Source organism: Salvia hispanica, chromosome 2, assembly GCF_023119035.1.
Source record: "Salvia hispanica cultivar TCC Black 2014 chromosome 2, UniMelb_Shisp_WGS_1.0, whole genome shotgun sequence".
NCBI lineage: Eukaryota > Viridiplantae > Streptophyta > Magnoliopsida > Lamiales > Lamiaceae > Salvia > Salvia hispanica.
The window spans coordinates 22,393,416-22,412,583 of NC_062966.1; the positions used below are offsets into that span (position 1 = coordinate 22,393,416).

The 19,168-nt window shown below is 37.4% G+C and overlaps 5 protein-coding genes across 6 annotated transcripts; 1 reads left to right on the top strand and 4 right to left on the bottom strand.

Annotated features, from left to right (window-relative positions):
• Positions 1–1,052: 1,052 nt before the first annotated feature.
• On the bottom strand, positions 1,053–6,104 carry LOC125207452 (probable CoA ligase CCL8). Of its 2 annotated transcripts, XM_048106804.1 has the most exons (18): positions 5,755–6,104; positions 4,814–4,983; positions 4,365–4,538; positions 3,952–4,108; positions 3,781–3,869; positions 3,499–3,568; positions 3,197–3,249; positions 2,983–3,090; positions 2,805–2,903; positions 2,568–2,660; positions 2,394–2,471; positions 2,208–2,306; positions 2,023–2,113; positions 1,858–1,931; positions 1,598–1,777; positions 1,449–1,502; positions 1,308–1,368; positions 1,053–1,154 (listed from the first exon to the last, which is right to left on the bottom strand). In XM_048106804.1, the coding sequence occupies exons 1-17, from the start codon at positions 5,915–5,917 to the stop codon at positions 1,327–1,329; spliced, it is 1,794 nt and encodes a 597-aa protein (XP_047962761.1). In that variant the 5' UTR covers positions 5,918–6,104; the 3' UTR covers positions 1,053–1,154; positions 1,308–1,326. The 2 variants fall into 2 exon arrangements, with proteins under 2 accessions (XP_047962761.1, XP_047962760.1); XM_048106803.1 differs by having other exon boundaries at positions 1,053–1,368; positions 5,755–6,103.
• Positions 6,105–8,503: 2,399 nt separating this feature from the next.
• LOC125208058 (protein PLANT CADMIUM RESISTANCE 8) lies at positions 8,504–9,668 on the bottom strand. Its single transcript, XM_048107607.1, has 4 exons — positions 9,482–9,668; positions 9,325–9,396; positions 9,019–9,231; positions 8,504–8,806 (listed from the first exon to the last, which is right to left on the bottom strand). The coding sequence occupies exons 1-4, from the start codon at positions 9,633–9,635 to the stop codon at positions 8,733–8,735; spliced, it is 513 nt and encodes a 170-aa protein (XP_047963564.1). The 5' UTR covers positions 9,636–9,668; the 3' UTR covers positions 8,504–8,732.
• An 836-nt stretch (positions 9,669–10,504) lies between these two features.
• Positions 10,505–14,578, bottom strand: LOC125208090 (probable plastidic glucose transporter 2). The gene is made up of 14 exons (XM_048107647.1): positions 14,441–14,578; positions 13,960–14,089; positions 13,532–13,634; positions 13,391–13,458; positions 13,173–13,305; positions 12,919–13,018; positions 12,706–12,818; positions 12,392–12,485; positions 12,007–12,163; positions 11,763–11,906; positions 11,619–11,692; positions 11,390–11,478; positions 11,121–11,235; positions 10,505–10,990 (listed from the first exon to the last, which is right to left on the bottom strand). The coding sequence occupies exons 2-14, from the start codon at positions 14,054–14,056 to the stop codon at positions 10,808–10,810; spliced, it is 1,470 nt and encodes a 489-aa protein (XP_047963604.1). The 5' UTR covers positions 14,057–14,089; positions 14,441–14,578; the 3' UTR covers positions 10,505–10,807.
• A 1,723-nt stretch (positions 14,579–16,301) lies between these two features.
• LOC125204509 (30S ribosomal protein S17, chloroplastic) lies at positions 16,302–16,851 on the bottom strand. Its single transcript, XM_048103184.1, has one exon. It carries the CDS (start codon positions 16,813–16,815, stop codon positions 16,381–16,383), a length of 435 nt encoding a protein of 144 aa, XP_047959141.1. The 5' UTR covers positions 16,816–16,851; the 3' UTR covers positions 16,302–16,380.
• A 775-nt stretch (positions 16,852–17,626) lies between these two features.
• On the top strand, positions 17,627–18,489 carry LOC125208169 (photosystem I reaction center subunit VI, chloroplastic). Its single transcript, XM_048107746.1, has 3 exons — positions 17,627–17,782; positions 17,893–18,019; positions 18,295–18,489. Exons 1-3 carry the CDS (start codon positions 17,658–17,660, stop codon positions 18,472–18,474), a joined length of 432 nt encoding a protein of 143 aa, XP_047963703.1. The 5' UTR covers positions 17,627–17,657; the 3' UTR covers positions 18,475–18,489.
• Positions 18,490–19,168: the final 679 nt, after the last annotated feature.

The window sequence follows — 19,168 nt, forward strand, 5'->3', positions numbered from 1 at the left end:
AAGATAATGAAAACTTCAGAAATTATTGTAACATCACGACCTATTAAGAGAGATTCAGAGAACTAAGAAAACGAAACTCGTGGAGTCGGACATGAAGATGATTGTCACCAATGTCAAAAGGTAGAAGCTAGCAATGCGATGACTTTTGACGATGAATGACGAACAAAAACAACAATAAGGCCAATCGAATTTACAAAACCAGCTTTCAATAAAAGTTATAAAAGCTTTATCTTTTGTAACCATGATGTCATAAATTCATCACTCCACATTCTACTGAAAAATACTTTGTAATTCTCTTTTGACATTCCACTTGTTTTCCACTTGCAAAAAAGGTTACGTTTTTATTTTATTTTAAGGAGTGTATATTCATACAGTATGCTCAATTATACTAGTTTAACTACTGTTTAGTTTTATGGGGTGGGGGATGTGTGGCTAAGACAAAGGTCAACACAATCATCAATTCATCAAGTACTAAAATAACATACAAGATGGGCTGTCTGATTTCACTTTTCAAAAGGGCTTTAATCTTTCGTCATTTTATAGTATTTTCAATTTTGTTATTTTGGTGAAGGAATAGTGTGACAGCAATGGTTGATGGATTTGGATAAAGCTTAATAATTTTTACTTTGTCTAATTTCTTCTATTGATCAAGAATCACACCCCATTCATTGGATTTTACAAAAATCCCCACATTTGTAATTTTTTAAAACATCAACCGATCCATCAAATTGAGCAAGCAATTTTGACTTCAAAAATAAGTCAATTTGGCAAAAGGGGAATATCAAAGTCAAAACTTGATCGTTTAAAATCCTCAATATCTTACACCATTGTTGCCCAACTAATCTATTAATCACAAATAATGTTAGATATTCGAAGAGGCCGATGTAATAACCAATGACAGCCCAAAATAGTTTATGTGAAGCCCATTAGGCCCATTTCACTGTTCAACATAATAAAGTTACTAATTTAATGATTCAAATTTCAGTAATAAAAATACATCATTTCATAGGTAATTAAAACAACATCCAAGCATTTAGAGTAAACAAATTGTATAGCAAAAATTTAAAATATCAAAATTCCAATAAAAAAATATACTCCGGTGTTGTAACTGCAATGCCAACACGAAGCTTTCGAGGATAGCCCGATTAACATCCCTATTTATATTTTATTCAATGAGTTACATACCACTTACATATAAAACAAATCACCCTAAAATAAACAATTGGGATTTCAACTCAGATCATTCAAAAAAAGCATCCAATGCAAAAAACATTTTGATCAAACCATAATATAATTCAAATTTTCACCTTGATTTTCTTCTCTTTATCACTCATCAGATAGCTTCTTCTTGAGCTCCTTCTTGTTCACCTGATATTTAGCGAAATTTCAGGATTAACGACTAACATTGGGGGTTCGAAAGAAGAAAAACAAAGTGAAGAATAGATCACCTTTCCCATAGCATTGCGAGGCAGCGATTCCCACAGCAATAGACGAGTCGGTATCTGTAAAAAGCACCAGTAGTGATAAGCACAAAACAATCCCTTTTAGGTTAAGACGTTAATCAATAGAAACGAGTGCTCTATCTATCGTATGATACCTTATACAGTGCAAGTTTCTCTTTAGCCCAAGCGGACAGTTCTTCCAAAGATAGCGCAGGCTTCAACTCCTCGTCTCGTTTCCTTTTAATCTCTGCATCGGGTATCACTATAGCGGTTACAGCTTCGCCATAGGCTTGGTCTGGCAATCCCAACACACAACACTCTGAAATAGTTGGATGCTGCAAGAGTAGAGGTGGTTTTAAGTGTCAAGAGAAATCACTTCAACACGTCCATTCAAGTAAAAAGACGAGAAACAAACCTCTAAAAGAACTGCCTCGATTTCTAGAGCAGATAATTTATAGCCACCAACCTTCAAAATATCAGCATTAGTACCTGAATTACAAGACAGCTCGGTTATATAAGTCATACTATCATAGTAGAAACCCTTAAGGCTTGAAATCTTTGAGACGTTAAATGTGCTTACGTCCCAAGATGATATAGTATCCGTCTTCATCCACTCTGGCGGCATCTCCAGTTTTGAAGAAACCACCGTCAATAAACGACTCCTTAGTCACCTGGCAACATCTCATAACAAACTCAGATGAGAAGCCGGGCCCTCTTTTGATCCTTGTTAAATAGTGTTTAAAACTTGAGAGTAGTTCATAATACCTCGGGTAGCTTCCAATATTCCTTGAATAACGAAGGACTTTTTATGTAGAGATCGCCAGATTCAACATCAGTACTACCGTCTTCAGCAATGAGCTTGGCCTATCAAAAGGAGTATGTTCTTTTATTTCAAAGATATAAGCAAAGCATCAACGAGATATCCGTTTTTTCATAGTTCAAACTACTAACCTGCACACCAGGAAGTGGATTGCCGACGGTACCCCCCTTCCGCTTGCCATTTAGGGGATTCGATAGTGCCATGACAAACTATATAATTTGAGACATCAAAGTAAACCAGGAGCCGTTCATTAGGATCGTCAATTATAGTCAACGTCAAGAAGTGTTTGTGAAGATTGCACTAACCTCTGTCATGCCGTACCGTTCCAGAAGGCGGTGGCCAGTGATAGATTCCCACTGTTGCATTACCGGAAGAGGGAGAGCCGAAGAGCCACACATCTGTCAATCAAGAGACTTTTGTTCAACAACTTGCAACGACGGGATAAAATAAAAAGGAAAGGTCTAACAACAATATCTAGCAGCCGAGGTTTTACCAATATTTCTTTTTTCATGGTTTCACGTGAAAAGAGATAATTGACCTACCATAAGACGCAACTTTCTTGCAGCCGTAGCCGAAGCAGTTTGTAGTTCAGGTTCCATCGATTCATACCCTTGTATTAAACGTGTGTACATGGTTGGAACCTACAGAAGTGAAAGTCAGCTAATATAACATTATCAGAGCGCAATTTTTCAACTTGATGCGGTAAAATGCTTAACTTACTCCGGTGAACACAGTTATAGCATCGTCAGCTTTCGTTTGGTCTTCCGGGTAAGATTCTCGCCATCTCTGCCAGATTCCCCTTACACTGAATTTCGGCATGAATTCAACCTTTTACAGAAGAGCATAACATAAAACAATCAGAAATCTCATTATATGATGGTATCATCAAAAAGAGGTCGCAAAGTTTATAACGATAGAATTTCAAGGGCTTTACCATTGAACCAGCGTACAACGGAGCAAGCAGCGCGTTAAACATGCCGTGCACATGTATAAAAGAAGTTAAGACCAACAAACAACACTTGAAAACCAGATCGCTTCACAAGAACTAGCCAACAAATGGAACCCTAATGGTATAAGTTGTAAATAAATTGATGTATATGGGTAATGAGTTGCGGAACTTCCCATAAATTGGAATGAGATATTTTTATGAGACGGACGGAAAAGGAAAGTGTCCCTACTTTTATGGGACGGAGGGAGTACAAAAGAAGTACTATTAAAAGACGCATTTAAGGATATGATGTAGTGGAAGGCAGTGCAAGAACTTATCGTCAGATGTGTATCCCCACGCATCAGACAGCATTTGGACCTGATATCACGGTGATATTAGCATCAGAGATTGCTATCTGGAAGTTTATGCGCTGTAATTGTAAAACGAGATACAAAATGTATATCAATTTTGAGAAAGAATAATAGAATTAACGTGACAGTATAATCATGACGATAACCATGTCCATTCATGGATCAACAATAGCATGCCAAATTGATATCTTAAGAGGGAAACTGGCGTGCAAGAAATACCTGTGATAATATACCTTCGTGTGTGTGCACAGCACCTTTAGGCTTCCCTGTCGTGCCACTCGTATAGATGATCAGTGCAGGATCATCTCCTACAATAAAGCATCGAGTAAATTGCAGGGCTCAGCAACTAGCAGGCAGAATAAATACAAATGACCACGAAGGCAAACACACCACTAATCGCATGAGAAACTTCAGTTTCCTGTGAATTATTGTGATCATCTCCAGTCGATGGAACAGGGGGGAGGAGGGAGAATTGAGAAGAAGTCTTGGCAGCAACAGCTTTCATTAGTTCTTGATGATCTTCGGTAGTCAGGATCATGGTAATATCCTATATCAACACGAGATCCAGAATATTACTGATTGTATGTACACTACCTATCATGTAATTTTCATATACTCCGGCGACAAATGTGATTAAAGGACGTTGGGCCACAATACTATTAGCTCCCGAGCTAAAACTATGCAAAAGTAAACAAGGGTCGAGAGTTGTACTTCAGCGCCAGAAATATATAATTTAAGAACACCTATCTAGAAAATGGGCGGAGCTAGCAACATGTGACAGTACAGGATGAAGATAGACGAACCGCATCATTCATCACATGCAGAAGCTCTGCTTCCGGGTAGCTGAGTGCAAGGGGAACTGCAACACCTCCACTGAACCATGTTCCGAGCACTCCAGCAACAAACTCGGGAGAAGGTTTAGCAACAATTCCAATACGAGCTCCATCAAGATGGTTGTTTTTCCCAGGGCCATTGGCCTGCAGTATAAGCATTTATACATCGTATCATAGTCATTTCACAAACTCCCACATCAATACGAAAAGAAAATCAAATTATCGGAATCTGATAATAACTTCCCAAACACATTTGAAATGCTGTATTCAGAATGTTACTTATATTACAAGTAGATTTTTCACCATTTCTTCGTAAAACATAGAGAAAGTTACTTTTCCTCTTATAAATCCCTAATTACTTAGCAAAATCCATAGCCTGCAGACCGAGTGTGTGAGGCAGAAAATAAATTCGAACTTACAGTTTTTAAATCAGCAGTGGATAAAGTGTTAGATATGTTCTTAGCAGCTTCAAAAAGCTGACGATAAGTATGGCTTTTTTGATCCGATCTTATTGCAATACTATCCGGAGATGTAGATCCTCTATGGGAAACTTTCTTGACCAGCTCCATGACTATACTCTTATGTGTAACTGCAAATTGATAGCCAAAAAATGAGACAAAAAACTTGAGTTCAAAAATTTCAGCTACTTCACCAAACAATTCAACAAACTTATAATTAAAAAATATCAATTTTTCAAGAATGTAGACAGCATCATGAAGTGACTTATCTTTATACAAAACCACCCTTGTCCCTTGATTATGCGACGCAAATGACGAGAATTAAGGATTTCAAAGACACACTTTACCCAGTTTCATATAGCTATGATCATGCTCAATCGAGAAGACACACAAACAACAAGAGTTCACTAGCCAGCCCAATCTCAGCTTGAAACTAGACTAGAATGTTCAGCTAAGTATCAAGTAAAGATTTTGTTTTTATTTCCATAGATATACTCCCACATACATACAATTCTAATTTATAGAGTAAAGAGTAAAGGTTCATGATTCTACAAATCAATTCAAGCTCAAGCTAGCCAACTAATCATGACACAATGATTTTAGCCAACTCTACATCTCTTCAAGCCGTTTACAAGTTCTTACACATCAAAGATTACAAAGCCCCACAAACAAAAGACATGCAAATCAACTCAAAATTCTCACTTGCATTAACCAAAAGCTACAACATCAGCACCTATCTCAGCTCCCTCACCCAGAAAAACAAAATCCCACAAAACAGAAAGAGCTGAAACAATCAAGAACCATCTCAATTCCCAATTTTTCTTCCCAAGGCACAACTAGCACTGATCAAATATCACTTAAACCATCAAGAAAAGGGCGAGATAAAGGCAAAGAAGGATTACCAGAAGAAAGCAAGCGAGTCTGAGAGGTGGAAAAGTTTGGAACTTTAATAGACACAGAAGTCAAAGAATCCAAGAAACGGAGAATTGAATAGGAAGAAGAGCAAGGGCAAGAGGTGGTGAGGCTCAACCGGACCAAGTGGTTGGATGTCTTAAATACTCCCATCCAATTAGGTGGTCTGAAATTAAGAAAAAGGTTATTTGCGTATTTAATTAGAACATTGTATCCCACTCCATTTCTTGGCGGCGCTACGTGGGCGTCTTCAATCTGGAATCTTTGCTTCTTGATTCCGGAAGCTTGCGTTTTGCAATGGGGTTTTGAAGTGGCAATCTGTGGAGGCTTCGGAAAGGCGGAAGAACTTTCAATTTTGGGAATTTAATTTTAAATTGAATTGGTGAATTGATATGAAATTTAATAATCATAGTTTCGGAAATAAAGGCCTTAAGCTTCGATAATTATTTTGCGTGTAAAATGAAAAATGTCATGTTTGGGGAATTTGATCTAATTAGTGATGATGAATATTGAGAATCTTTCAAAATAGTAGGAGTATATAACCACGATATTCCCTTTCAAAAGAATATTTATAAGCTCAATGTGTTAACATCGAATTAAAATATAAATTGCACCATAAAATATTAAATAAAAATGAAAAATGAAAAAATGTGACCCGAAATACGACAAAATAAATCTTGAAAAAGATAATATCTTATATGTGAATACCTGATTATCTAATTCTATATACGCCATACACATATGACATAGTACTATTATTTTTCACTCTTTTATGGTGTCGGCTGTCTTGTATACATATCATTTTTATGGATATATATAGATAATCGTTCGGTCCCATAAAAATATAAGCATTTTTGTTTATGAAAAATATCTCTAATAAATATAAGCATTTTTATTTATGAAAAGTATCTCTAATTCATTACTCATGCATGATAATTTATTTACAAGTTATATGATTATTGTTCACCATTACATTCATTAAATACTTATATTAATTTGGATCTCACCATCCATTAATATTATTTTCACTACGGTTCTTTTCATCTGTCTTTACCAATTTTATATTAATTTTCATGTCATTTTAAATGTATATACTTTTGTGGGACGGGGGTAATAAACTTGAACTCAATTATAACATTTAACTACTCTCTCTGTCCATCAGTACAAGACCAAGTTTGGTCGGACATGCGTGTCAAAAATCGTAGAAAGTGGTTGACAAAGGTTAATGGAAGATGAGTCCTACTTTTATAGATTGGTTTTATAGTGAAATATAAGTTAAATAAAGTTAGTAAAATATGAGATCTGATCTATCAAAAATAGTAAATAAATAAAAGAATTATTTATTGATGGATGAATGAAAATGCTAAAATGAAACTATTATTAGTGAATAGCGACAGTATTACTTAGTTGGATAAACGCCATAGGCATTCTTTTTGCGCTCATTTTTTGAGAGGGTTGTTGCAATAAAATTTTACTACTACTCCCTCCGTCCCGGTTATACCCGTTAGTTCCGATAATACCTGTTATTCACCTTTTAATGCTCCCTCCGTTCTATATTTATAAAGGTGTTTCAAATAGTTAAAGTGGAGAAAAAAAAGTAAATAGTTATATAATAATAGCATATACGCACTCATTTTGAAAGATTAAAAATAAATAGTTAGAACCGAAAAAAAATAAAGTAAGAGAGATAATAACTTAGAGAAGAGTATTTATATTATTATATTTCTAAATTGAATGATAAAAATGAAATGCATCTATTAAGGCGGAACAGTGGGAGTACTTTATATAATCTAAGAACTCTTTTAAAACATTTTTATAATTCCAACAAACATACAATTGAAAACTCGCCGAAACTACCTATAGAGTGTCCCCTCACTTTTATTCTCAATCTATTCAACGTTTACCATCGATATTAATAAAGTAAATTAGAGAACATTGACGATTATTATGCTTTTCAAATTTTTTAGTAGGATTTCGGATCGGGTACGGGTACCCGCTATGTCGGGTACATGATACCCGACACAGGTATCTGGTAATCCCAGTATGTCGCGGGGCGAGTATTGGGACAACAAATTTGGCTAAAATCGGATACGGTACCCGCGAGTAACCCGTTTTGCCACCCCTACCTGTTGTAGAAGAATCACAGCAGGGGATGCTGTTCCTCACATTCCAATTTTTTAAAATTTTTATTTTTTTATTTAAGTGTTACTCCCTCCGTCCCAGATAATTTGGGACACTTTGAACCGGCACGGGTTTTAAGAAATCTAATGGAAAGTGAGTTAAAAAAAATGGTGGAATGTGGGGTCCACTACCAAAAATGGTAAAAGTGAATTGTGACAAATTATATGGAACGACCCAAAATGGAATACTGGGTCGAATTACCTGGGACGGAGTGAGTATATTTTAAATTTTAAAAATTGGGATGTAAGGAACAACATCCCTTGCTGTGATTCTTCCGCAGCACGGGATCCAAGACCATGGGGTTGGTGTGAGTGGGGCTTTTAATTTTTACGATTTTTTTGAATTAATCTTGTCACCAAAAGAGAATAGAAAAAGAAACACAAAATGTTGCTAACTTATCCAATTCTCAAAATCACATACAGGAAGAGATAAATATGGGTTAAGTGAACCGAAGTTGAAAAGCCCGAAGTCTTGGGCCATTTTGCAATCAATTGGTTTGCATATTGCAAGTGCCCAACAAATTATACAAATACAAATTAAATTGAAAACAACCAAAGCTAGAGTACATGACCCCACAAGTTATGGCCTATGGGAATGAATATTAGAATCGAGAGAGAAAATGTTTGGTATAGTAGTACATATGACAATAGGTAAGACACGCAAGAAAATAGGGAAAAAATACAAGCTTACTAGAATAAGAAACAAATGCTTGCACAAGAACAAAAATTTACTCCAAAGATAACGAATGCAGATTCCCACAATATTTAAAAAACATTTATTTTACCAACTATTTCGACATAGCTTGCGCCGGAGGAGGCTCATTCCCGTACTGGTGTTGTTGCGCAACGATTCCATTCCATCCTGCATTCCATTTTGTTACCATTATTCCAATATTTATCATTACATACCACGTGTATATTAATAACATCAATTTTCCCACATCACCTATATTAGATCATGTGAATTGCAATAAAATGAAAAAAAACAACTCCCTGACGTTTTTCATAAACATACTGTATCACTTTGAGTGGGACAGAAAGAGTAAATAAATGTACAATTAATGAAGTTATTACCAAGAGTTGGGTCGAGGCCTCTACTCTTGAGTTCCCTCGACTCTTGGCAGAGGGCACAACAAGGGCAGAAAATGTGTGAAACGACGTCGCTGTAAGGCGCCTCGACTAGCCCATATTTGTTCCTCAACTTGGATCTGTACTTAGATCCCATGATCCATTGGGAGCAAACAGCAGGCATCATCAACATGTATATGAAACTCCCCAATGGACAAGCTGCATCCATTCATCATCACCAAATCAACTCATTTTCTTGCATTTTTTCACTATAAATCTTTCCAAACTTAGTACTATACATAAAGGGCTTACTCATTTCCCCTTCATCCAAAACCTCGGCTATCTGTCCGAACGTCACACATGGTAATAACGCCGTCATCACAGCTGCCAAACATATCAAGCTATGTTAACACCACACAAGAATCAAATGATGAAAATGATTCAATTTTTTTTTTTTGCAATATATTACCTTGGGTTTGGTCTAGATGGCAGTCAAATAGTCCAGTGCTCCACGGCCTTCCAACGGGCTGAGGCTGCGCTGGATGATGATTCTGAGGGTATGAGCCCACGGCGACGCCCTTCACCGGGCTCTGGACTTCCCCAGCCGTCTCGATTCTTCCCATGATGTGCTAGTACTACTCTTTCTTGATTTGTGCAATGGCATTAACTTGATCATATATAAAGATGGCAAAAATATTATAGTCAACTAGGGAATTTGGTTTGTGATAAATTTGAATATGTTACAACTTGCAAGGGCAAAGGGTCCCTTGATTTAGATGACATGGTTTGAGTCATCGTCTGCGGCTAATAATCCAATCACATATTTGTTTTTTATTCTGTCTATTTTCTTTGCAGAAAGCTTACTTTTCACATTAATATCATTTTTAAAAATACTTAGTGATATACATAAGGTGAAAGTCAATGGGATATGAGCTTGCTTGCTTATCCATGTGAAATGAAAACAGCAAATCATGCTTTGATTTTGCACAATATTCTAAAATCATTTGTTTTTCTCATGGAAACTCAACTGCTCTTTCCGAATTCAAACATTGACTTTGAAGCGTAGACAACTGTTATTAGAAATAAAAAAAAGACGAAACACTTGCTTCAATGCAAATTATGCAATGAATTAGTATGAAGAAGAAGAAGAATAGTTTTAACCTTTTTAACTACATATGGTGTATATGATAAGTAAAGGTACCTCCAAAGGGATTGCTTCTTTCTCTATCATCTGGTTTGCAACGGGATCCAACATCGAGTCATCGAGGGGAAGCCATTTTCGCCACCATCTAGTAGAAGGTCGCGTGAGAAGCTCGAGCATTGCTAAATTTAACTTTAATCGTAGCTTTTGGAAACTCGCTCTTTCCCAAATTTGGAAAATTTTACATTTTCAACTTGATCCACCGCGACAACGAAATCCAACTTAGTTGGTAAAGTCTTCACAGATATATTGAGAAGTCATTATTAATCATCAGTTAAACAATCATGGTACTCCATTATAGAAGAAGTCATTCACATAGTAGATATGCTGATTTAATACTACCATAATACCATTATTCAAGTCTAAAAAATAAGAAACTAAAAATGCTATTTATAAAAAATAAAGAATTAGTACTAATATAATTTAACTTGAAGTTTCTTTTTCTTCTCCATCAATCTGAAATGGCTGAAACTCCATTTGCACCATGTTTGCTCCATTTCTTCTCCCGCCCAAACCCAGCTCGCTCCTCCGTGGTCCAGACTCCAGTGTCCGCTGGGGTGGCAGCTTGGCTTAACGCTGGCTTCGTCGCTGCTGCTAATCAACCGGAACGAGTGCCATTTCAATTTCTTGCAGTGACTTCCCTTTAGTTTCTATAACATTTTTTTTCACAAAAACTGCAGCCATCAAGCAAAAGGTGCCAAAGATTGTGTACAGAATTTGTGGCCCCAGCATTTCCAGCAGATTCAGAAACAATAATCCAACAAAAAAATTGATCACCTGTACATGCAGAGAATTATGGTATAGTTATTTAGAGTCATCAATTTATACTTATATGCATGGGAAAGAAATGTCTCATCTTAGACAAAGGAAGAATGGATGATAACATTAGTGTGTCAAGTCCATTTACCCAGTGTACAGACATGCACACAGCCATCGCCTTAGCCCTAATCCGGCTCGGTAGTATTTCTGATAGGAGCAGACCAGGGACAGGCCCAGCACCTAAAGAAAATGTCAAGACGAACCTGTACCAATGCAGAAAACAATAGTCAGACGACCACAGGATCTATTTGTGATTGATTTCGGATATAGATTGGGGAAGGGAATTTTTGGCCAATAGAAGAATACTAAAATTTATGTGTGGTTAAAAATGATGTGCAAACACTTTATCATACTCACAGCAGCATTCCACCAACAGATAGATATAAATTTGTGGAGGCAGGCATAATATCACTTGCAGCAATAACTTGTAAACCCATAGCTACTACCTGAAAAAAAAAAAAAAAAAAAGTAAACATCAACAACAAAAATTACATAGTTGGATAGTCTAAAAAAATTGACTTTTTTTCGAGGGAAAGGATGGTTCAGATTTTTCAAATGAGGATCTGAGGGTAAGAGTTTTACTTGCCATGCCCAAGAAACTCCCAACAAGAAGCAGCTTCCTTCCTAATCTATCCATCAGAATCATGGCAACAATAGATCCTGAGAAAGTGATAAACATGACGCGATGGTAATAGGAATAGCAGGAATATATTTGGTGCCACTACTTCACCTGATAAGTTTACAACTCCAATACATATGTTTCCACTATCAGAAGGCACTCCAGCACTCTTAAAAACAGTTGAAGAAAAAAAGAACACAGCATTGATGCCCGATAGCTGCTGAAAGGCAAATAGGGCGGACCCAATGAACACCACTGCATGAAACATAAAAAAGACAACGGTCTTTACAATAGAGGAGAGGCTTCAAATGAGAGAGAGAGAGAGAGAGAGAGCATCGTGCTGATAGAAATTTACCTTTAAAATGGCGTCCATGGAGTAACTCTAAAAATTTAACAGCAGCCACCTCATCAGCCCTATTATCTGATTTTGACAATTCTGCCATTGCAGATTTAACATGTGCTGCTCCAAAAAGCCTCTCGAGTTCCTCTTCTGTTTGAGCAATTCTTCCTCTCTAAGACAATAAATAAAAATATAACCAAGCAGAAGAAAGACAGTGAATACAGGGCAAATGACAAGGACACTTGTACCGCACAAACGCAACTAGCAGACAAAGTTAAAAGAGTTTAGCTGGAACCACACCATTAAGCACCCAATTAGGCTAGTCTCACTTTATGCAGAAGCATTACATTACACGCTGAAACTTTTAGCAGTGACAAGCTAAAGGATGAAATCTAAACACCTTGTAAAGCCAGTGTGGAGACTCTGTAGAGAACTCCATCAAAAGAGCCAGCAAGGCAGCAGGAATAGTAGATACCCAAAAGCAAACTCTCCACCTTCAAGAACCATCATTAAATTAAATTACTAAAAGATAGGCATGCTAGAAAATTTCTCACACAACACGGTGGAATGTTATTGCAAGAAACAGAATGCATTTGGCTGCATCATAACCACTTGAAGTAACGAACTCATGCTGCCTTAAGCGGGAAACATTTCAAGGAATGGGGGGGGAGGGGGATTTTTACTAAACTATTACTCTTAAGTCATGCCGGTTACCAGCTAGTGTCATTTTTAGCAGGAATCCCGATGAGGAGAGCTGTCATAAGTCCAAGACATGTTGCAATCTGGGTGAAACTCCCGTAGGTGCCCCTCACATGAGCTGGTGAAACCTGCATAAAAAAGATCATGCATAGTTAAGGAACGGATCTGAAGATGACAGGCAGTATCTAAGTATCTTCCGAATGCAAAGGCGAGTCGTCTAGTCTGTACCTCTGACACGTAGAGTGCGGCAACAGGAGGACCAAGACCCATACCAGTTCCGACAAAGAACCTCCCAAGAAGCATACCTTCCAGACTATTAGTTGTGGCACTGAGAGTATATTGCATTTACAAATTAGAAATAAAATGTAGCATTACTATAGGAGAACTGCATCAACTCAAACACATAAAGATGTCATTGCCTTAGTAGCTTAAGTTTATATACCTTCATCATTACAAGATGAGATGGAAAAAAGAAAGTTCACCTCATGGAAGCACCAATAATCATTGGAAGAGCACATAATTGGAATGCTCTCCTACGACAAAGCCCATCGGATATCCATCCACTGAATAAAGAACCGAGAAGTGCACCAGCTAGACATGTACTCACTACCAAACCTGATCACAGTAAAGACTCATCAGAGGGGGGGTTTAACGGGCATAGCTGATAAAATCGCATTTACAATATAGGATGTGGGAGCACCTTCAGCCAGCGTACTGCCGCTGAAGCCTAGTTCCACAGAGATGCTCTCCAACGTGTCATTAACGACCCTGAACAATGGCCCAGTATGTCAACAAATATGAAAAGGTCCTGGGAGAAAGACTTCAAAGAGATCACACAGACCCGAGATGATAACCAAATAAGAATGATGAGATAGTTGCCACGAGAATATGTGGCAAAGGACGCTGCCATGAAGGATTGCTAATATGACCACTTTGCGCGTGACCTGAAATTCCATGTGAAAGGGGAGTAAAACATTGTACATGCTTTTGTCACATTACCAACTACATGCTGACTACTCAATCAACATCAGGGCTTATAAACTTAGTAATTTATCGTAAGAAACTCATAAAAATGTAGTTTCTCTTGAACTACATGTCTTATCCGTACTCAGTTAGCAATGCTGAAAATCACAGTTACATAAATCTATAAGGAACCATTCTATTAGCAAAATTACGACATCAATTTAGTCTATCCTGAAACATATGCCAAATTGCCAATCACAGATTGCTATAAAACAAACAGAATTTGGAATTTTTGAACTGGCTTACCTAGTAATCCTTCTCTATCATAATCATAGCCATTGAGATGTTCCTTTGACGATGTGCGCTTGTGCACCAACACTGTTTCACTGTGGCGCCCTCGCATACCTCAATTCCACTGTAGAGATCAAATTGGCCTCTGCTTCATAAAACAAATCATTAGATCAATCAAAATCAATTAAAAAAAGCAGAAATCAATCACGCAACATAAAACTTAGAAAAGAAGTACGATTTCGACGAATATCATTTCAAAACCTAACATTCTACTCGAACACTTTTTCGTCAGCTGATCAATATCTAACTCTTCATAAATCTCGAAACCGAAAACTTCAGATAGAATCGCATCAACAACTCAAGGCAACGGATCATACATCCAACCGTAAACCTATACGAATACGCGTATCTGAATCCATACATTACATCTTATCAACAAATTGGCATGCAGACACAAATAGTATTCCGAGTGCTATGCCAAAATCAGGTCGATTACCTCGCAATGTTCGGCCGGTTGGCGGAGGAAATTTGGGATTAAAGCGGCTGAAGCCTGAATTGATCGTGAGTGAATCCAGAAGAAGAGGGAGAGGGTGAAATGTGGGGAGAGTTAACGTGATTTTTCACGTTATTGAGCAACAGCGCATGTGGAGAGTGAGAGAAGGGAGTGTTGTATAACGATGGTATAATCCCATCTTTTTATATTAATCATCACTTTTTATTTTATTCTAATCAATCTCATATTTTGAAAAAATGAATAATAATTTTTCGTTTTTTTTGCATTTATGTTATGATATTCAGTTAAAATTAATTATTTATATGTCCAAATCGGGTATGATGTAACAATATATCATGTTGGTTAGGTTTGTATATATTGTCATATCATTTGGTTGAAAACAACATATATGAATCACTTTTTACTATAGCTGGACAATTGATAAAAAAGATGAAAACTTATTATAGTTTTCATCTTTTTAACTGAATATGACAATATAATCATATACTCCTATTATAGTTTTGGAATTGATTATAAATCAACTACTCCCTCCGTCTCAGATAATTTGGGACACTTTGACTCGTCACGTGTTCTAAGAAATCTAATGGAAAGTGAGTTGAAAAAGTTGGTGGAATGTAGGTCCTACTTTTAAAGTATTAGTTTTATAATAAAATGTGAGTATGAATGAGTTAGTGGAATATGGGGTTCACTATCAAAAATGGTAAAAGTGAAATAGGACAAATTATGTGGGACGGCCCGAAATGGAATACTGGATCGAATTATCTGGGACGGAGGGAGTAAAATTTATGATTTAAATGACAATTATTAGTATAATTTTTAATATCATTCTCAAATTATCATTTTTTTTTACGTAAAAGTTCTAGCTAATGTTTTGAGTTTTTGAATTTTTTTTATGGCTAGAAGAGGAGACTCCTAATTTCTACTACTAATATTTATTACTCTCTCTGTCCCATAAAAATATAAGCACTTTCCATTTCCATGTCCCACAAAAACATATGCATTTCATTTTTTAAAAGTTATATCAATTTAATAATGTAGGTTCCACTATCCACTAACACTATTTAACTATCATTTTCCTCATCTATCTTGTTTTTATCAATTTTGTCTTAATTCTTGTATCATACTCATTGCCGATATTTTTATAGGAGAGGGAGTCGTACTCATTGCCTGTATTCTTATGGGAGTGGAGTATTAATTTAAGTTTCCCATCACAATGTATCACAATAGAGTATTATGGCACATTAATACAAATGACTTTCTATATCAAGCCAATGTACATGCATATGTGAGGCCCATAAACACCACTTTGCAGTGTGAAGAACTGAAAATTGAACACATTATTTGATTTACTCATCAGCCAAAAACAGAGTAGTGAGTATATTAACAATCTTTTTAATTTATTTGCATAGCAGCAAGGTAGTGAGATGATAGATGACGGCTTTGTAAAGATTATGAAAGCTTTAGAAACATCATTATATGCTTCTGTTTACATTTTCCACAATCAAGAATCAAGTAATAGTACTAATTAGCAAGCATTAACAAAAATTTCTAATAGGCATTTTCATCACAAGAATCCCCAATCAGACCCCCAAAAAAACAAAGCAAAGTCACAGCAAGTAATCCATCACACTCCCACGAAATCAAATTCAACACAATAATAATCACCTAAAAACCACACTTCCTAAAATCAAGAATTTGCATTGCAATCATAAGCATTTGTATGTTGAAACAATAGTAATTTCTATTGAGCAGTTTCATCACAAGAATCCCCAATCAAGCCCCCAAAAAATAAAACCAAAATCAGAGCAATCCATCCATCACACATTCCCACAAAATCAAAGTATTCAACACAATATAATCACTTAAAATTGCAGTAATTCCCAAAAAGTAGCAATTACAAAAACAAAGCCTTAATACAAAATTCAAACTTGGTTCAACTCCGACTCCAACGGAATGCCGAGACTCTCCTCCGCGGGCTTGGAGGAGGAGGGGCGGGCGGGGACGGGGACGGCCCAGAAGGTCTTGTTCTTGCTCACGGGGCGGCCCTTCTCCAGCTGCACGACGTCGCCGACTTTGAACTGGTTCAGAGGGTCGTGCGCCTGGTACCTCTTCTTCTTCCTCACGCGCCGCTTGTATTTGGGGTGCGGGGCCAGGCGCGTCACCTCCACGGCCACGGTTTTGTCGCTGGTGGCGCACACCACTCTGCCTTGCAGGGTTCTCATCGCCCTGATGACTGGGACGACAGCAGGGGGAGGAGGCGGAGCGATGGAGGCAGCGGCGGGCTTGAAGGGGGCGGTGGCGCCATGGAGGAAGGGATTGGTGAGGGTGAGGGATTTGAATTGGGATGTGAGAAGCATTGTTGATTGATTTTGGGGGTTGGATAACAGAAGGGGGGGTTTTTGTGTGGGAAAGGAGATGAGATATGATAAAATCGCTTATTCTATCCAGCGATTTTACGACTCTTTCATTAATTTCAATTGGATTCAATTAGTTTGAAATTAGTTGACATTAATTTTATCATACAAAAAGACAAATTCTCATGAACCAAGATTAAATCTAGAGTGCACGATTCTAATCTTAAAATTTAATCTTGTCTAATCTATATCCAACATAAGTTTGAATTTATCATTTTATTCAATTCTTTCATCTGATTAACAATTAGTTAGACTTAGAATTTTTGCAATGAGTTTGATTTGATGATATATGCATTGGGCATACGCGTGGTTAATATCAAACAATTCTAAAATTATTTGAGATTGAATTAATTTGAGATTATTTATTCATCAAACCGAACATTGTTATAATGAATGAAATCGGTAATGCCCGATGAGTCTAGTTGACTAAGCCAAACTAGTCAACCAAATTGGATCTTGGAATCCAAGTATTTTTCATTTCAATTAGCCTACGTTACTCTGAGTGATTAAATTGATAGGAGTACATTGATATTAGTCTAAACTAATCTACTATCATTTACATCAGACAATACATATACATTAAATCCCAACGATTAATAAAAGAAAATAATTTTGAAAAGGATTGGGTTATCCAAGCCGAACCCAAGTGGCACCTCATAAGTGGATCCCAAATCTATTCCCACGTGGCATAACGGCATCCAATCAAGACAATAAAAACAATCAAATTGCCAAATAAGAATCAAAGTAGTTTTTTCAGTTGCGTTCGTTTAAACCAAGAAAAAAAGATGGCTTCATTAGCACTTGCCGCCGCCCAGCCCACCGCCGTAAAGGGCCTCTCCGGCAGCTCTCTCGCCGGAACTAAACTCCAAGTCAAACCATCTCGCCTCACCTTCAAGCCCACCAACTACAGGTAAAATGTAATCTCTCATCACTTAAAAGTTTTCACTCATAAATGGTGAATTCTATATTTGCAAAATTTGGAAATCTTGAAACATACTCACTCATAAAAGTTGTTTGTAGGAGTGGTGGTGTGGTTGCAAAATATGGTGACAAGAGTGTCTACTTTGATTTGGAGGATATCGGCAACACCACCGGCCAATGGGACTTGTATGGATCAGATGCACCTTCACCATACAACTCCCTTCAGGTATGTGTTTAATTTCATATAGGTCGAATTCCCGAAAAAATCATGAAATTTGATCACATTGTCCGCAACTTTAGAAATTGGGTGGAAAAAACCATAAAGCTTATCATTATTCGCAATTATTACATGATAAAATATTCAGGTCACTTACGTGTAATATATTGATAATGCAACACCTATTGTGTCTCAAATTTTGATACATATATTGTCATGTTATAAATTTCATGGTGTTTGTGATTAGGAAGTTTGTTCAAGAATCTCCCATTTTTATTGTGCAGAGCAAGTTCTTTGAAACATTTGCTGCCCCTTTCACCAAGAGAGGTCTGCTTCTCAAGTTCTTGATATTGGGAGGTGGTTCCACCCTTGCCTATGTGAGCTCCCAAGCAACCGGAGACGTTCTTCCGATAGTCAAGGGCCCTCAACTTCCACCTAAGCTCGGCCCGCGTGGCAAAATCTAATCTTAACCTTTATGGACTTCGTCTTCTCTGCAGTCGCAGAGCCCCTTGCTTGAGCGTCAGCGCTCATCACATCATCTATTCTAGACAAGACGGTGTATGCTAACGTCTCCAAGATCCTCGAGTAGCTCTCAAGAACCGCGTGCCCCACATCCTTCAAGAATCAAACGCATCCTGAGAAAATCCATGTACTGCAAGAATCAGGAAAAATAGTGAAGAAGTATTCTTACCTTGTTGGATTCGATTTTGGTGATATCTAGATCAGACTGAGGGGTACCGGGGAAACGATGCTTTAGGATCAGCAACACGGTTTCTGCTCTATCTTCTAGAATCTCCCTCTTCTCTGTGCTCACGGCCGAACCCCATTTGTTGTCTTTGGCATTCATCTTCCTTTTCCATATCACGACAGATGCCTCGATCTTGTTCTTGAGTTCGACTATCTTATGCTCCGATGACAAGTCCAAAGACGACAGCAAGCAGTCCGGATCAAAGAAGTCCTCTGTGATCGTCTTGTATATCGCATCTCCAAGACTTACTCTCCCATTCTAGGATCAAACACACACACACACACACACACATAAGTTTGGTAGACGAATCAAGAATCGAAATGTCTCGTTTCACCTTAGGGAGAGCATCAATGTAGGCATCTGGGATCTCCATTTCATTGAGGACCTGAGCATTGATAGCCATGGCTGCT

Coding starts and splice junctions, on each gene's coding strand:
- LOC125207452 (XM_048106804.1), bottom strand. CDS start 5,917: ATGGGAGTATTTAAGACATCCAACCACTTGGTCCGGTTGAGCCTCACC. Junction 3,569..3,780: donor ACGAAGGTATATTATCACAG/GTATTTCTTGCA, acceptor CCGTGATATCAG/GTCCAAATGCTGTCTGATGC. Junction 2,114..2,207: donor AATATTGGAAGCTACCCGAG/GTATTATGAACT, acceptor AGATGTTGCCAG/GTGACTAAGGAGTCGTTTAT.
- LOC125208058 (XM_048107607.1), bottom strand. CDS start 9,635: ATGGGAAGAATCGAGACGGCTGGGGAAGTCCAGAGCCCGGTGAAGGGC. Junction 9,397..9,481: donor CCATCTAGACCAAACCCAAG/GTAATATATTGC, acceptor TATGTTTGGCAG/CTGTGATGACGGCGTTATTA. Junction 9,232..9,324: donor TTTGGATGAAGGGGAAATGA/GTAAGCCCTTTA, acceptor GAATGGATGCAG/CTTGTCCATTGGGGAGTTTC.
- LOC125208090 (XM_048107647.1), bottom strand. CDS start 14,056: ATGCGAGGGCGCCACAGTGAAACAGTGTTGGTGCACAAGCGCACATCG. Junction 13,306..13,390: donor CGGCAGTACGCTGGCTGAAG/GTGCTCCCACAT, acceptor TACTGTGATCAG/GTTTGGTAGTGAGTACATGT. Junction 13,019..13,172: donor ATTATTGGTGCTTCCATGAG/GTGAACTTTCTT, acceptor ATATACTCTCAG/TGCCACAACTAATAGTCTGG.
- LOC125204509 (XM_048103184.1), bottom strand. CDS start 16,815: ATGCTTCTCACATCCCAATTCAAATCCCTCACCCTCACCAATCCCTTC.
- LOC125208169 (XM_048107746.1), top strand. CDS start 17,658: ATGGCTTCATTAGCACTTGCCGCCGCCCAGCCCACCGCCGTAAAGGGC. Junction 17,783..17,892: donor TTCAAGCCCACCAACTACAG/GTAAAATGTAAT, acceptor AGTTGTTTGTAG/GAGTGGTGGTGTGGTTGCAA. Junction 18,020..18,294: donor CACCATACAACTCCCTTCAG/GTATGTGTTTAA, acceptor TTTATTGTGCAG/AGCAAGTTCTTTGAAACATT.